The 17070-nt window shown below is 42.6% G+C and overlaps 3 protein-coding genes across 3 annotated transcripts; 1 reads left to right on the forward strand and 2 right to left on the reverse strand.

The window, feature by feature from the left end:
- The first annotated feature begins 554 nt into the window (after positions 1-554).
- On the forward strand, positions 555-6464 carry LOC104419601 (protein S-acyltransferase 10). Its single transcript, XM_010031309.3, has 11 exons — positions 555-950; positions 1128-1242; positions 2304-2378; positions 2480-2551; positions 2661-2792; positions 3021-3054; positions 3778-3887; positions 4408-4494; positions 4946-5029; positions 5518-5583; positions 6055-6464. Exons 1-11 carry the CDS (start codon positions 857-859, stop codon positions 6227-6229), a joined length of 1044 nt encoding a protein of 347 aa, XP_010029611.2. The 5' UTR covers positions 555-856; the 3' UTR covers positions 6230-6464.
- Positions 6429-9151, reverse strand: LOC104419602 (lysine histidine transporter-like 8). The gene is made up of 6 exons (XM_010031311.3): positions 8648-9151; positions 8206-8342; positions 8032-8082; positions 7458-7840; positions 7222-7353; positions 6429-7119 (listed from the first exon to the last, which is right to left on the reverse strand). The coding sequence occupies exons 1-6, from the start codon at positions 8809-8811 to the stop codon at positions 6631-6633; spliced, it is 1356 nt and encodes a 451-aa protein (XP_010029613.2). The 5' UTR covers positions 8812-9151; the 3' UTR covers positions 6429-6630.
- A 1903-nt stretch (positions 9152-11054) lies between these two features.
- LOC104419600 (IST1-like protein) lies at positions 11055-14650 on the reverse strand. Its single transcript, XM_010031307.3, has 7 exons — positions 14303-14650; positions 13903-14035; positions 12734-12837; positions 12467-12638; positions 12155-12295; positions 11973-12061; positions 11055-11885 (listed from the first exon to the last, which is right to left on the reverse strand). The coding sequence occupies exons 1-7, from the start codon at positions 14392-14394 to the stop codon at positions 11216-11218; spliced, it is 1401 nt and encodes a 466-aa protein (XP_010029609.2). The 5' UTR covers positions 14395-14650; the 3' UTR covers positions 11055-11215.
- Between the last annotated feature and the right edge of the window lie 2420 nt (positions 14651-17070).

Raw genomic sequence — 17070 nt, forward strand, 5'->3', positions numbered from 1 at the left:
CCGCAGAGGGGGAAATCTTGCGGAGGACGTTAGGGTTTTTTTATAATTATGACCGGTTCGGTTCCGGTTCCCGGTTCCCTTTTTCTGGGAACCGGAATCGGAACCGGGAACGCCGGTTCCCAGAAAAAGGGAATCGGGAACCGGAACTGGTCTCTTTAAAATCGAGAACCGAACCGGACCCTCTGCCGGTTCCGTTCCGGTTCCGGTTCCCGGCACCGGAACCGTGCTCACCCCTTACCTCTCCTCCCTATTTCGTGTTGGAAGGGTAACTAACCACTAGGGTGAATTTGTTTTTATTAAAGTTGATCGACACAATGATTGCTAAAAGTAAGGAAAGAATGAAGATGCATTCATTGTTACGTGAATTAATCTCATAATATGACAAAAATTCGAAAAAATAAATGATATACCTTTTTTCCCATATTTATATCTAAACAATTTTTGGGAAAAAATAGAAGAAATTTTTAGGCGCGGCCTTAAATATGTAGAAGTTACGAGCGCCACTCCTAAAGAAAAAATAAAATAAAATAAAATAAAATAATAAGAAAAAAAAAATGGCGATGAAAACCAAACGCGAGTTGTCATCTTCCACCTCTCCCAGCTCCATCGTTTCAGTTTTCTCGCTCGAATCCTCTGTCCGCCCTCCATCTCGATTCTCGTCGAGCGGCTGCCGTCGCTTCTGCTCCGGCAACTCGCGATCCTCGCGGCGCGATCGCATGCGAAATCTTGCTCCCGGGAGGAGAGGAGCGGACTCCGTTTCCCCGGCGGGAAGGAGAGGCGGACGGCCTCGGGGCGTGACGACCGCGACCTGAACCCCGATCGGTGCTCGAATGCGAGTTCGCGCTGGCTCTTTCGGATGCCGACCGACGGAGTATGCGCGCCCATCGCGGAACTGCGCGATCGGGCGCTGGACCGGTGCTCCCGCTGGTTCCCCTGCCTCGCCGACCCCGGTGAGCTCTCCTTCCATCCCGTCGTCGTCGTCGTCGTCGTTTCTGTTTTTGCTAGGAGTGTTTTCTTTTTTCCGCGAGGGTTCGCTGGGGTTTACTTTCTATGCGGTTTGATTTGGCGAGGTGCGTTTGGCATCTGTGCCGGTTTGATTCACTGCTTGTGATGGTGTGACCTTGCAGCTCGGAGATCTTCGTTGGTGTTGAAGGTGGCTCTGGTGGCGCTGCATCTTGTATATGCGGGCATTCTATTTTCATTTGACGAAGACTTGATCGAGAACACGAGAAGGCAACCGTGGTACGTTGATCACCTCTTCGTTTGTTGTTACCTTCGTGTTGGATAAAGGGTTTTAATTAAGGTTTTGCGGTGTGATATGCGGATGTCGCAACTCCGAATTGACAGGGGATTTGTTGTAGTTGGAAGAAGGATAGAACTTTAGAGCTCTAATTTCAGCTCTGAAAAAATATTCGAGCATTAAATGCAGATTTTTTTGCAGATGATACATCTTTGGACTATCTTTAAATTCAATTTGGCCACTGTAGTATTCTGATTGAATTTGTCCGGGAAAGGGTCGCTTTTACCTGTTAGGGAGTCACTGAAAGGAAATAAGGTTCAGCTTTTTTGGGGATTGAGAGCTTGATTGACAACTCATATTGATGTTTCAAAAATTTAAAACTAAGTCTGCTTATGTTGTAAATATTTGAGATTGTTAAAGGCTATGTGATACACGTTTCTCAAATGCTCAGATAAACTAAGAGTTCAAAGCACCACATCAAGTGAAAAGACCATAGTCAAAAGCCACAAACCTGCAACCACCCCAAACATTCCTCGATTCTTTGGCATAGTTTTTTAGTCCAAATTGGGAAATTATACTATAATAGTAGAATCTCATGGAGTTGGCTTAGTAGTTATGGAACAGATTTGTGCATGGATTATGTGCACAGAACATTTTGGTCCCCATACCGCCAAGTGCAAACAATCTCATATTTAGGCCTTCCGCTCTGACCTTAGGTTGCACACATGGCCCGTGAGATTGGGGTATTTCATGAACTTCAGGTTTACCTACTTAAGGTGGGTTTCTTGTCATAAAAAAATTGTTTTGGATGAGAAAATTCCCGTATGAAGCTTAAAATTCATGACCATAGTTGCCGTGACCAATTCTGCTCAAGCAATAAGATGGTCATTTTTTTTTTCACTTGCCATGTCTGGAAGATGTCTACCCATTCGACATCTTAAAATTTCTTTAGATATTGCTTGACAATGAGCATTGAGTCTATAAATGTTTATTCATCTGTGAATAACTTGACTAAAAAAATCAGTTACTTCACATTGCTACTTTTTGTTTCTTATATTGTCAGGTACATTGCCTTGTATTTGCTGCTTTTTGTCGCTGCATTAATCCAATACTTCATCACAGCTGGATCTTCTCCAGGGTAGATGTCAAAACCAAAAGTCTATGTATCAAACGACTTGGAGTAAATGATCTACCCAGGTTTCTTTATAGCTGATGTACTGTCTTCTTTAATGCTTTTAGATATGTCCTTGATGCGATGAAAGCTTACAATGAAGCAAACTCACTGTTTATAAGGAGTCCAACAGCTTCAAAGTAAGGGCTCAGTTCTTCTTCTGGATTTTGTTATTAAACACAAAAACTCATGATTATGTTATTTCATCTCATTTTGCTGCCTGGATATCTTTTTAATGTTTAAGTGAAGACATCCTGCTTCGAGCAAGAATGGTAGCTTGACTGTGACTGTGGATATTAATCAGTCTGGAAGAAACTCTCTTGGAAGTAGTTCTTGGTCAAAGATGGTTATGGAATTTTATCCCCTTGGAACTTCCATAAGGTAGGAAGTTATTTATGGCAAAGATATGTATGTACACTTACTGAAGTAATATGCTGTGACATATCGTGTTGAGTTCTTCCAGTGTATTCATTCTTCTTTGGCAGTATTATGATTTGGTATACTTCTGTTGAATTCCTCTTAGTTCTAAAATTGGCTTTTATAAAGGGGATCTCTTTTCCCTTCAGGCAATTATTTCTTCTTCCTAACTTCTTTGTCATGATTATGCAGAACTATGACATGCTCGTACTGTAATATTGAGCAGGTGACTGTCTCTTATTTTATTATTTAGGCTACTGTATATCTGCATGTAATCCAGGCATGCTTCCATTAATGCTCTTTGACAATTGCAACAGAACAGGAGCTCCTGTGTTTCTTGTAAAAGTTGATAGCTTGAACAAAACTTTGATTCCTTGTGATACTTAATTGGGGGGATGTCTTACTGGCAAGAAAGGGGTGATGTTTACTTCTTTGGTATGGACATATCATTGCAAACTCATATTTCTCTGGACATCCTTTACTTAGGTAAATTGGCTGAGTTGATTAATCAACCACTGACTTTTAGATGACCATATGGTCGGTCAACCCCTGCAGTGATCCAGTTGTCTCTCCTCCCTTTTATGTTATGAGCAAACCAGACACCAAAATTCAATACTTAAACATCATCAGTACATATTTAAATGCTCAGCTCAGCTTTTCTAGATAAGATTTTTGAAGGAATCTGTCTGCATGCATTTTCAATGGACAACAACCTAGCTGTAGTTGGAGAAGCTCAGAGTATTGTGTTGATAATACTGTTGAGCTTTGCCACTCCTATATCCAATTTCACCTTGATGTCACTATTATCTTTTGTTCTTATATGTCAAAACTGTGACAATTTTATGTGTTCTAATTATTAGATAACTTTATCTCTTCTAATTTGGCACTTCATTTTGGTGTCCGTTAGATAACTAATCCTTGGTTAAACTTCACTAAATCCAAATTGCAGCCTCCAAGAGCAAAGCACTGTCATGATTGTGATAAATGTGTTCTTCAATTTGATCACCACTGTGTTTGGCTTGGGACATGCATTGGCCAGGGTAATCACTGTCATTTTTGGTGAGTTTACATCTCGTCCCCAGTGGCTAGTGCTGTAAATAGACATTTCCTTAGCTAGCACATTATTTGTCATGGAACTTTAACAATGGGACATGCACTGAGGCACTGGGAGGATCTGGAAATGGTTCGTTAATATCTTGTGAATTACCATTAAAGCGAAATCAATTATGGCATCAAACAACTGATAGCCTAGCAATGATAGAGAGGTAGCGGGCCCTCTGCAGAATTCATCTCCATCCACAGGGTGGGCCGTTTCCCTTGTTTTTTAGTTATATTCCTAACACTGGCCTTTCAATTTTTATGTTCTTTAAAGACTAACTGAAGCATGCTAAGTAACAAACTGTTTTTTTTTTTTTTTGGCTAAATTAACGCATAAAAAACTAGCGCAATGAGATACAAGTGACAATCTAATTGAACCATCACCTCCGCTAACAACTTGGGAATGACAAGTTTTTGAGGATAGATTTTCTTCATTAATGACATATCTTTTCTACTGAGCGGTGGTGCTTTATCTTCCCAGGTGGTATATATTTGAAGAGACTGCACTGTGCTTGTGGACTGGCATCTTGTACATTACATACCTGAAGACTAGCATATCTGGGGCTTGGTATGTGTTTTTCTCTTAAAGACATTTTACTTCATATGGAATGCAAGAAAAATTACTTAATTGAATTGTTACCAAGGGAGCACTGCCCTACTTAGAACCATATGTAAGAGGAAGAGTCTGAGGTGCAATATGGAAATGTTGTCGTCCTTAAGCAAAAAGCGTACCAACTATAACCACCTATCTCTTACAACCAAGAATCCTGGTTTCCAAAAGATGTAAAGATTCAAAAGCTCAAAGTGCTCGGTATCATTTATATGCTTCCCCTGCATATGTTAAATAGCTGATATTAGGACCTCTGTGATGGGAGCATTTTTTTTATTGCTTATTACTGTACTGTCCCTCAGAAGTAAATTGGTTTGTGATGGTGGTTCTTTGATCCGGTGTAACTTGTCTTTTACATTATTATATGTTGTCTGTTAGTGTCTGAGGTCCTTGTTGATTATGTTGACAGGTGGAAGGATCTGATAATGATACTACTATTAATTTCTCTGGTGGTTTTATTCATCTTTCTTCTCCTACTACTGCTTTTTCATAGGTATGTGCTGAGTTTGCTATCATTCATCTTTTCAAAAGAATTTGCTTATCCAAGTTTCGCTTTCTTCCTTTATCATCTTTAGTGTGGTCTCTGGTTTCTTTCCTATGAATGGTCACATGTCCAGATTTTGATTGTTGGTTGTCAATGTTACTTGAATTGATGACTTGGGTGAATAAATATTATCCCTGTCATTGAGGTGTTAACAGATAGAATCCTTCTGACCCTCTTATTTTAGTATCGTATTAGAGCAAATTCTTTCTTCTGGTTGACATATGCTTCAGGAAACTGACTTGTATTATGAGGTGGATAAACTTCATGTACATTTCAATTCGCCATATTCTGTTGTTATCATTGGTCCGACTGGTTCTGGAAGTCTCTGAATTCTCATTCCATACGAACAACTGAATGACCCAAATGTTTTGTTTGAGATGTTCCTCATATATTAAGTGGATTCCTACCTGTTAATCATTGCTTAACCTTCTTTTCAGCTACCTTGTGCTGACGAATCAGACCACCTATGAACTTGTCAGACGTAGACGCATCCCATACCTCAGGTAAGTCATTCACTGCTACAGTGTTTTGAAATTTTTGTTGAATCTCCATCCAATGGTTAGAGTAATGGCTAACAGAGGCTTGTTGACAATTCAGTTCACTGAGCAACACTATCTTTTACTCTCAATCAATATGTTGTTTTTTCTTTTAATCTTCCCTACTCTAGTGACATTCTAAACAAAGATGTTGGCATAAGGTTTCTTTGGTAAAGACAATGTATAATCAAAGATTTATGTGAAGAAAAATTTTAAGGACATGTACGTTAGCCAATTTATGTTCTTCATGTAAGTGTTGAGAAAAACATGTGATGACTGTTTGCTTGTGTCCAAATAAGTTGCTGAAAACTCTCTTTGACAAGTCCAATTTCATAGAGAATTGGCTTAGAGTAGCTAAACTTAATTGCCCAATTGTTTAAGGTGCACTAATGATGAATTTAGTGCTCTCTCACCTAGGTCCTCTTTGTGAACTTGCAGAGGACTTCCTGAAAACGTTTTCCCTTTTAGTAAGGGTGTATGCAGAAACTTGTACAGATTCTGTTGTGCTCAAAGCACCATTTACGATATGGAAAGGCTGCCCACAGCTTTTGAAGTTGAAGAGAAGTTGAGGCCATACACTTGCTTGGATGTTCTAACGTGCCGTTGCTGCTAAGCTTTTGACCTATTTGTAATTCTACTCAACTATTTTTCTGTGTGCATATTGTATAGTCCGGGTGCTGGCATTTTCACTGTCAAATTGCTTAGGCTTGTTTGTTGATCTTTAGGTGGTATATAGATAATACTTTGCGGGGGCATATTTGGCTTTTCTTTCATTTGGCCTTGTAATATTCTCTTGTAGCATCTCGCCAAAGTTGACCAATAGAATGGGGATTGGGGATAGTTCATTACAACTTTATCTTGAAAATCAGTCCATTCACTTTTCAGTCCTAAAGAAACCCAATACAACCACTAATGTGGTTTTTCCTTCCCAACGTTGGCCTCTTGAACAAAAAGCAGCGAAACGCAGTACCTGCCCACTTAAATGTAGCTATAGCGGAGCACTGTTAAGGCTTTCTAGTGAGGCTTGAAGAAGCTCGCTTCAATGCCAGTGTCTATCACGACGTAAACCCCGGCCTCGATCAGCAAGATGCTCAGCAACATCCCCAGGGTTCCCAAGACCCAGTTGAGCCACCACATTAAGCTGTATATCTTCGGTTTCTTCATCTTCAACCACATAAAGCACGGATATGCCAAAGTAACGGGCAGCGCAACCCCTCCAATCAACCCAGCCAAACTCCCCAGAAATGGGATCGCCACCGCCACAAAGAAGAAACCGAATCCGAACATGGCCCGGATCAGCGACCGGAGCCACCATGGGCACGGCCGCTTCTTCCTGCTCGTGTACTTCGACTCCATGTTGTCGAAGATGGGCATACCGTATATTTGGAACGAGCTCAGAGCATTGATTATCACGAACAAGCTAATCATTCCCAGCACAGATCGCGAGACGTTACGGTAATGGAATTGGTAAAGGGCGGTGAGCATCCCGCCGTTTGTAGGTATCTGTTGAAAGAACGCACTTCTACTCATGTTTGACGGTGATAGATTTTAGTTCAATCGAAGTGAAGTCATTCTGCAGTTCAAATTTTTAAAATTCGAGCTCACCAGGTGGCCATAAGCCCAGTAACCACCAATTGCTAGTGGGAACAAGCATATCGCGATGAGTGTATACGAAACCCTCACTCCTTTCCACATTGGCACGTGTGCAGGAAGCTTCTCACTTGATGGCATGGTTGCCTGTATAAATGGAAGGGACAAATTAGTCTTAAGAGGCCTAAAAGCTAGTTTGAGACCAATCAATGAATCTTAACTTAAGCAAAGCTTTCCAAGCAGTGGCTGACCTGAATCTCAAGTACGAGGTTGTGGCCTCTGAAGGCAAAAGCAATAATCCCAAGCGCATTAAGCACGCTGTTGACATGGTGAAAACGAGACCCGGTTTTGACTGGATCGTAGGACACTCCTGGAAGCCTGCCCTCCGCCACCGACACCGCCCATATGGACGTGCAGTACCCAATGGCTGTCATCGCTCCGATCAGAGAGACTCCGGCGATCGAGTTCAAGTTGGGCAGCTGCGAAAGCACCACCGCCCCGCAAGTGAAGACCAGGTACCACTCCACCGTCGTCAGTGGTGTCTTTATGGCACACGCGGCAGTCCCGCAGATTATCTGGTAGAAGAGCCTGGACGTGGATCCACCAATCATGACCAGCGCCACACAAGTGCCACCTACGGGTAGGCGAGGACATATGCATAACGGTTATGGTCAATCCTGCTGGATCATATGCGGTACATGCCTAGTGATGTCCAAGACCACATCTCTGAGGACGCGATCGATCACTATGCATTGAACTAAACGGATTGGCGAGACAATGGAATATTGGGTTTCTATTTTACGAGACCAATCACTAAACTGTTACCTGATAAGTACATGGTTGGAAATAAGCCAAGCAATTTCCCAAGCCTCTCACCTGCGACAGCGAAAAAGCAAAAGAAACAGACAGAGAACAAGATCATCCTTAAGTCAAACAAAGCAAGTTATTCAATTGAGGCGATTAAGAAGAGACAGCAATGGGAGTATCGAAGCGACGAACCGAAAGCAGCAGTGCAGAGCTGGATGTATCTGTTGTACCGCATCCCGGTTTCTGGGGATTCATGAAGTTGGACTAACAACCACAGTGTGTAGAGCTGCCATATGAATGCCAATGTCAAGCCTATTATTCCCCATGTCCTGAAAACGCAGATCATTCATCAGCACCATATAAGCCACACGAACAAAAAAGCATGTCTCTGTAGATGAAAATCAACTAAGCTTATGAGGTTATGTAAGAATTTGAGACTTGATTGGTGCTAACGTTATAGTAAAAAAGACTGGATAAAGGTAATGATATACGCTGATACTGCCATGACTATGTCGAACATATGGTCAATAACCATGGAGTGAATCTCAAAGTAAACAAGGAAGCAGCTTGAGCTCATACGCAACATCGATCTAACTTCAAGGTCTTATGGTTTTGGTGGGTGTGTATATTTTACCAGCCAAGTATAGTGAAGGCCACTGGGAGAACCAGCGCTTGAAAGCCAATCCCAGAGCACAGAGTGTGAAAAGCAGCATAGTATTCGTTGCCATTCCTCGACTCAGTTATGGGAAGCCAAGCGTCTTGCGGGTCGAGCTTCGTGAGGCGAAGCGCCATCCTCATGGGGCTTCCCAGAGGAGTCAGGAACCTCGGCGTCAGAGACAGTCTCGGCGTTCTCGGTGTTTTAGGGGTTTTGCTAGAGGCTAATGCCTCTACATTAGGATTGGGATGGATTGTGGTTGGGGTGAACTGGGGGGCGGGCAAGAGATCGGCGGTGGAGGAGCCGGCCTCGTCGATGGTGGCCGCAGCACCGTGGTCGGAGGAGCTGGATTGATCTCACTAGCATCAGCCATCCTGTGATTTGGGCCTTTTGGGTGACACTGAAGACACTTTATCGCTTGAGTGCGGGAACCACTGTACGTGTACTTTTATCGCTTGAGTGCCTTGGCCAGGAAAGTGGGTGTTCCAAGAAGTTGGAAGTTGAGGGTGATAATGGGGGTAGAGAACGCCAAGTCCACCAACAAAAGTGAAAAATGAATTAATCCATTTTTTTTGTTTGACCTGTCGAAACTCACGCTTAAAACTAAATTGTCCTCGCTTTAACCTCTTGAGAAAGTAGGAATTCGAATCCCCACATTCCCTTCCATATTTGAAGGGTAGCCACTAGACCAAACTCCAATAATTTTTTTTTTTGTCGAAAAACCCCAATGGTTTAAAAAAAAAAAATCATTAGTCAACTTGGGTCATATTTTAGAACCATAAAAATTTGTCACATCATTTAACAAATTAATTCTATGAACTTATCTTAGTATCTTTAGTATTTCTTTAAAAGAGAAAATATTTTATAATTATAGTGCACCACTGATATACATAAACAAGTCAATCATTGATTTTAGCAATTGTATTTTTATATTCATTTGTCGATGACGCGTAGTACCACTAACATAGAAGATATTTCTCGATAAATAAGCATGTGAGATATTTTTCTCTAGAAAGGAAAAAAAAAGGGAAATAAAAGAGAAAATGCCAGTGGGAGATTGATGGGTATGTGGTGACAGTAGGTTCTTCTGATGCAGCTCTAGAAATAATGATAGAGTAGGGTAATAGGAGGCTTGTATTCGTTAAGGTGGACCATGCTCAACTTTGGCTGCTACGTTCTGTCATATTCATCTCATCTAATAATCGCATGGACCCTCGTTTTCATGATGCACTTTAAATATCAAAATGCAAAGAATTGATCTGACGAGCTTATCGTACCTTTTAGGTAAATGACTCGAAGTTTACATTGCGAGTTTCACCGAATGATACAACAAGCGTTAATCATGCAATGATTGAGAACTTGCTACGTACAAATGACCAGGTCAACGCATAGGGGGAGTCACTGTTCATATACAGTGACGAAGGGATGATCTGGGTGCGAAGTAGGGTTTTTGTTAATCCAAGCTGTCCACGTGCCAAAGACTTTCGTGTCCAAAAAGCACAACTTTTTCTACGTGAAAGCTACGTAGATCCTATTTGCCATGTCTTTGACATTAACAAAAACTCGAACTTCCTAACCATGTTGACATATTTGGTTGGGTTTGGTGTGGCTTTCCTTTACTTGCTTTTCGATAAAGAGTTAATGCCAAGATAGTCTTTTGTCGCTATTGTTTATCTTATCGTATTGCTAGTCCATTAATTTTGTTTAACATTTCTTTCCTTTTAGGTTTAACGGTTAGATGATGCCTAGACCGGCTTTCGCGGACCTCAGCTTGTCCACATACTCTCGACAAGGTTTTCAACCAAGATCACGAAGAAAGGTGTAAGGAAAGGTTGTAAAATGTCCAAACACGCATGACGACGTCCAGCCTACAATGGTTGCGTAATTCTCGCTTTCTTCTTTGCATTGACATAGGATACAATGAAATTCCTATGCAAATATCATCTACTTGTCCAATTTGTTCAACTTGCTGTGGGCTTGTCCGTGTCGTGCTATTGCAGGATGACCTGGACAAACTCCAAGCTAAAGAAAATGAATGATCAGAGCAGCCGACAGAACACAGCCTAGGATGCAAGAAGAGCACTCAAGAATCGACCAAAGTCAGCTCATAGGTTCGCTTCATTAATGGCACCTGCACTGACCACAGCCTAATTTTCAATATGAGCAGTTATGTGTAGCTTTCCTTCTTCACTTCCTTATCATCCAGTTCACACACGGATTGCCATCTCGTGCCCCTCTGATTCCAGTTCATTGAATTGGATTGTAAATCTAATTTGGATCGACTTTGCTAATCACCTTCTTACGGTACATGTCGAACGAATCGTGGCAGATTGTCTTTTGTTATCTTGCTGTTTAGGACATTTACCGATAATCCAAGACAAACCAGTGAACAAACGTATAGTATGGATTAAGAACAAACTGTATCAATTTACATCTGTTTAGTGTCCTCGTAATAGAATTGCTGGGTAGACAAGATAGGAAATCATAATCGACAAAAGTGGCATGTGAACGGAGCAACCAAGACTGAGCGCTTTCAGATCCATCACTTCACTTCCGGTACTTGAGCGCTTTGAAGCGGGCTGCAAGGTCATCATAATCCGGTGGCAATTTCGGATGAACATGAGGGACAGCGTCTCGTGTATCAGATGACGGTGCCAGAGGCGGAGGCCGAGCTGGTGGTGGGCAGGCTTCGCTGGAGGGATCTTCCACCTCTTCATTTTCCTCATAGTCTGATTCGTCGAACTTTATGTCTGAACGTGTGGAGGGAGCATTGTAGCTGTGCCTACGATACGTCTTTCCATCGCCAAGGTGGGTAGAGAGCAAGTCATCGTCTCCTGAAAAACGAAACTTTTCGACACTTACTCCATCTTTAAACTTTGACTCTGGATGAGCTAAACTGACACTGTTGTAGCTGTGCCTTCTATGAGCTTCTCCGGTCTCCACATATGGGGAATAACTTCTCTCCTCATTGTTCGCATAATTTCCATAATTTGGATGTCCGAATCTTGCCTGCTGATTGTGAGAAAAGCTCGAAAAATCATTTTGCACAAATGAAGTAGGGGATCGGTGAATGTGAGCCGCTTGATTTGGTTCTTTGTTTGCTAGATAGGCAGCAGCTTGCGCAGCAGCAACTGCTTTCCGGGCAGATTCTGCAGCGGCTTCGGCAGCTGATGTGGAGTCCTCATACTGCGAAGTTTCCCTGTTGCCGCCTTTTGGTCTAAGGGGAAAGCAACAAAAGAGCAATTGTAAGAACGATTCATGCTTATGAAAATGATTGAGGAGAAACAAAGTGGGATCCCTTTACCTTGCACTATGCTCATTTGGATTGACGGACTGAACCCCCACAGGCTTCACTGGGAAGCTGGCTGCACTAACAAACTTTTGTGGTCCTTCCTGATTAAGAACAGAAGGAAGTGGGGAACATAAACAGGTTTTCGACTGAACAGTAAAGTATGAATTTGAGAGAGACAGGTAGAGAGAGCCCACTATTTTCTCCTCAGGAGGCTTTAGAAGCTCCTGTTCAGACTCTGTAGTATCCCATTCAACCTGGTGCTCCTTTGCTATTTCCTTCAATACTTTCATTTTTGTTTCACCAGATGGGGTTCTAACGGAGAGCTTGTCAATTAGCTAAAAAGAATTCATTCAAGTTAGTATTTTGGACAAGATTACACATATTATGCGCTGCCAATCAACTAAATATCAATGCATTGACTGGAAATAATTAACTTCTTTAACTTTAAAACAACAACATATAGACAAGGAACCACAAGTAAAGATTCAGTCCATTCGAAGTTTTACCATCCGGTTAACACCACAGTTTGGTCGCAACTCAATCGCGGCAGCCACGAAATCTTTGCCATACTTCTTCTCAAAAAGTTTCCTAATTGCAGCCAATTCTGGAATTTCTGAGCACCTCGGTGCTGCAAATATTAAACTTGAAATACCTTCCTTGAGATCTGCTGGGCATTCCCTGCACATATGATCCCCATCAGGACACAGTAATTGAGGAGCAGAAGTAAATATGCAAACTTGCTTAGTTTTCTGAAGATCAGGCATTTCTTTCACCTTTGCTTTGAAATGATTTGAAGTCTGGCAACAATTAACTCGCAGAAGAGCTCAATGAACTCATTTGCAGCCAAAATATTTTGTTCTCTTAGCACATGCTCAACCTGCAAAGCAAACACATGCAAATTGATTACACACTTATTTACAGTGAAAAATGATGCAACCTACAACCAGATTGTCTCTTCAGCAATTTCCACCATTTAGAGACTTAATCATGTACAATAATGCAAGATACATCCACATAACCAACAACTAGAGACAGTTCCCACCCCTCCTTGACATACACTGCACTGTTTCAACAACTATGACTATGAAATGGTCCAAAAGCTGTGGTATCTCAAAAGATTATCCCAGAACTCCCACATCTTGTTTCATGCAGAAAGTGATAGCAAATATTATCTTTCTCAATGTCCTCTATACTCACCTCAATCACTCATTGCATAAAAGAAGTGATAATTGGGACTTTTACCATAACATGCTTTTATAAGAGTACAAGACACACAAATAATGTTAATGCCATTCACGTAAGGAGACAACTAAAAGAACTTTTCCAACCTAAGACGCACACCCCAGACCCTACAAGTTGAGCTATGCCTAAAATTCTTTTCTGCTTCCCATTTTGTTCATTTTAATTCAGACACATTGAACTTGAGCTCAGGTAGCTCACTAGGGATTGCCTCGAGAGCCAACCTGCCATCCCTTAGCCAGGGAATCCAGGAGCCAAATGATTTTTCCAAGTTTATCATAGTCACGTCATTACATCACCGATTCAGTAATGTCTAGACACATTAAGTTTAGACACATTACATCGCCGATTCAGCAATGTCTAGACACATTAAGTATCTGCTAAGCGATGCAAGATGAAAAGTTGCACAAGCAGCTAACCAGACCCAGAGGTGCAATCACTACCAAGATACAGACTTTAGTTTCAGAAGCTAACGATACACACGATACACAGATAACCAATATGACCATTTCAAGTTCAGCATTCTCAAAGCATTCTAATTATAAATTAGACGTACACAAAACACTGGAAATTCGAGAGCAACCCTTTTCCCCAAGACCAAATTTCTCAACACAAACACGAATTCCGTCCAATACAAAAAGCAACAACACCAACCGCCAATGCAATAACCAAAAGCAAAGCGCTGTAGGAGAACCGGATGTACCCGGACACGAGCAGTGGCGTCCTGACCAGACTGGAGGAGCAACGCGATGTCCCGCCTCATCTGCCTCACCACCGCCTGCCTCTTGTTCCGCAGCAGCTTTATCCTCGCCACCGTCATCTTCGCCGCCGTCTTGCTGCTCATTCCCACAAACAAGCAACCAAGAAAAAACTCTCCATGAATATAACCCACAGAAAACCCCTCACCTCTCATTCGCTACTACCCAGAACACGGAAAAAGAAAACGCCCCCAGGTAAACCATTTCTGGGTTAACTAAAAGTCGACATTTTGAGGCCGAAATCGGGAACCGATCCCCTCTTCCGCATTCGCTCCGCCGCAAGCGACGGCGCGGCCATTTCCTAGCGAGAAGCAGAAAGGGAGTGGGGTTTGAGGGAAGGTTTACCATTTGGAGGATTTGAAGCCTCCTCCGAAGAGGGAGATGGTGAGCTTCATGAGCTTCTTCGCCTGCGAACCGGCCTCGCTCGCCACCGCCATTGCTCCTCCTCCTCCTCCTCGCTCTTAACGCAGAAGAGAGAGAGAGAGAGAGATGAAAAGGCAAGCAGGCACGGCGAGCTGTGAAGCACTTCTTGCTCTGCTGTGGGGAGGACTACGGGAGTGCAGTGCGCAGCGTAACGGTCGGCTCGATCGGCCCCCGGGGTCGGTCGATCGGACGGTGGAGGGGCCCCGCGCCGGCCCGGTCGGTCGAGGATCGACGGTGGTGATCGAGGGGGCGTTGCGCTGGCGGAGGCGGTGGCGCCGCACTCTTTGGGATTCGGGAAAGTAGCCGTTGGGGGGAGCACGAGAGCGTGCTCTTGTTATGGCATCCTAGGACGGGCTGTGAGGGAGCCGTTGCAAACCTCCATTCCTCGTGGGACACGTGGCAGATGCAGGCCGAGAATTCTCGCTGGGGCCCGGCCCCACATGGATCCGAACCGCGGCGACCACCGTTGGATGCGGATCTCGCGTGATTAATGGCCGTGATTGTACTTGCTCCTCCGGACAAGTATTTATCTTTGCCTCTCCAGATCCTCCTCTTCCGTAATTGAAAGAGAAAAAGAGAGATGATTGGATTCCTAGAGAAAAGATGAGAAAGAGGGTGAAAGCCTGAGACCAATGGAGAGATTAGAGTCGGCATAGGAATGATGCTGAGTGAGAAAAGAATAGGTTAGTACAGTTAAAATTATCATATAGCTAAAATTAATCTTCATATCACAACATTAAAAATATCATATAGCTAAAGTTAATCTTCATATCATAAAGAATCTCAACTCAATATTCCTAATTCCAATCTATCACGAGGGAGCATTTTGCTCAATATCCCTTCAAATATTTGTGTGATAATAATTTTCCTTGTTTGATCTAACACTCTCCACATTAGATCGATCTTGTAGTCGTCTATTATTTTCCACATTAGATCTATCTTTCTCAATGCTAGATCCATTTTGAAGTCATTTGTCACGTCGGTTGGCATGTATATATATAATTAACGAGATATTGAAAGGAGTACTAATGAAAGGTAAGTTTGGGTACCACACTCCACGTCAGATCCATCTTGTAGGTGTATGTTATTTTTCACATTGAATCTATTGTTCTTAACACTAAATCTGTTTTGAAGTCATTTATCACGTCTGTTGGCACATATATAACTAACGAGATATTGGACGGAGTACTAACGAAAGATAAGCTTGGGTCAGATACCCAAAACTAAATGCCATTCCATAAAGAAACTAAGGCCCCGTTTGTTTGCACTTCTTTTTTGTTTTTAAACAGTTTTTCTGTTTTTTTGTTCTGGGGAACAAAAAAGAACAGTAAAACGCGTTTGGGTGCGTTTTCCTTTTGGTTCTTTTGAGAACAAAAAAAGAAAAAGTAAACAAGAAACACAAAACTTGTTTGGAACACAAATACTTTTTTTTTTTTTTTCTTTTATAACTAAGGCCGACGCTCGCCGTAGGCCGGGGCGAGGGTCGGCCTCGCCAGATATTGGACGGCCGTACTAACGAAAGATAAGCTTGGGTCGAGCTCGCCCGATGGCGAGGCCAAAACTAAATGCCATTCCATCCGGCGAGGCCGAGCTCGCGGCGGTCGGCGAGCCTCGGCCTCGGGCGGTGGCCCGGCGAGGCCGCGGCTCGCCGGCGGCCGGGCGAGCTCGGCCTCGCCGGACAAGGCGAGGCCGACCTCGCGCCGGCACAGGCGAGGCTCGATCTCGCCCGGATCCGGCCTCGAGCTCGCCCGGAGCCGGCGAGGCCGAGCTCGCCCGGCGGCCGGCGAGCCTCGGCCTCGCCGGGCGGTGGCCGGCGAGGCCGCGCCCGCCGCCGGGCGAGCTCGGCCCTCGCCTTGGCGGTCGCCGGCCAAGGCCTTGGCGGCGACCGCCAAAAGAAGAAAAAAAAAAAAAAGAAAAAGAAAAAAGAAAAAAAAAAAAAAAAAGAAAAAAATAGAAAAAATAAAAGAAATAAAAAAATTATCCAAATTTACCAAACATGTTTTTTTTATTTTTTATTCCCCCGGAACAAGTTTACCAAACGCGTATTTTGTTCAAAAATTGTTCCGGAACAGAAATACTTTTTCTATTTCGTTCCCGGAACAATTTTTAAAACGTAAAACAACCAAACTAACTTGCGATTTTTTCCCAGAACTAACCCAAAAAGAATGAGATGAGGCGAGAGAATTGAGGATTTAGGATTTTCAATTTATGTTTAACTTTTCGAATTTGAATTTTATCTTAGAATAAATTTCCACACAAGTGCATTTGGTTCAACCTCCAAAACCCCTTGGGGAAATGTTAGACTGTTTGGCAATTATTTTGAAGAAGCTTTCACTTGAAAGTTAGTATTTGGAAGATTGAAAGCCTACTAGCATTGGACTTTCACTATTTAGCCAAATGTTGAACTCATTTTTTTCTTTTCAAAACTACCCTTACCAATTCTTCAAAATTCTGATTTTATTTCTCATTATTATTATTTATTTAAAAAGGACTAAACCCTTTGTTGGTCCTACGAAGGGCTACCGTTGCATTTGGTTCGACTTTGGAAATTGGCTTTGAGGAAAAGCAAATGTCTTTGACCTAAAGGGCTTTAAGAAAATGTAAATTGCACATGGTAAAAAATTCTTTCCAAAGCTATTTTGGCATCAAGAGTATTTGGCAAATATTTTTTTTTATAAAGGGCTTTTGGG

Source organism: Eucalyptus grandis, chromosome 11, assembly GCF_016545825.1.
Source record: "Eucalyptus grandis isolate ANBG69807.140 chromosome 11, ASM1654582v1, whole genome shotgun sequence".
NCBI classification, from domain to species: domain Eukaryota; kingdom Viridiplantae; phylum Streptophyta; class Magnoliopsida; order Myrtales; family Myrtaceae; genus Eucalyptus; species Eucalyptus grandis.

What these genes read in the sequence shown, in the direction of transcription:
- LOC104419601 (XM_010031309.3), top strand. Translation starts at nt 857, where the DNA reads ATGCCGACCGACGGAGTATGCGCGCCCATCGCGGAACTGCGCGATCGG. An exon ending in CGTACTGTAATATTGAGCAG is followed by an intron (nt 3,055 to 3,777) that starts GTGACTGTCTCT and finishes TCCAAATTGCAG; the next exon opens with CCTCCAAGAGCAAAGCACTG. An exon ending in GGTAATCACTGTCATTTTTG is followed by an intron (nt 3,888 to 4,407) that starts GTGAGTTTACAT and finishes TTATCTTCCCAG; the next exon opens with GTGGTATATATTTGAAGAGA.
- LOC104419602 (XM_010031311.3), bottom strand. Translation starts at nt 8,811, where the DNA reads ATGAGGATGGCGCTTCGCCTCACGAAGCTCGACCCGCAAGACGCTTGG. An exon ending in GCTCTGCACTGCTGCTTTCG is followed by an intron (nt 8,083 to 8,205) that starts GTTCGTCGCTTC and finishes TCGCTGTCGCAG; the next exon opens with GTGAGAGGCTTGGGAAATTG. An exon ending in ACCTCGTACTTGAGATTCAG is followed by an intron (nt 7,354 to 7,457) that starts GTCAGCCACTGC and finishes CCATTTATACAG; the next exon opens with GCAACCATGCCATCAAGTGA.
- LOC104419600 (XM_010031307.3), bottom strand. Translation starts at nt 14,394, where the DNA reads ATGGCGGTGGCGAGCGAGGCCGGTTCGCAGGCGAAGAAGCTCATGAAG. An exon ending in GGCTTCAAATCCTCCAAATG is followed by an intron (nt 14,036 to 14,302) that starts GTAAACCTTCCC and finishes GGGAATGAGCAG; the next exon opens with CAAGACGGCGGCGAAGATGA. An exon ending in AGCCTCCTGAGGAGAAAATA is followed by an intron (nt 12,062 to 12,154) that starts GTGGGCTCTCTC and finishes GTTCTTAATCAG; the next exon opens with GAAGGACCACAAAAGTTTGT.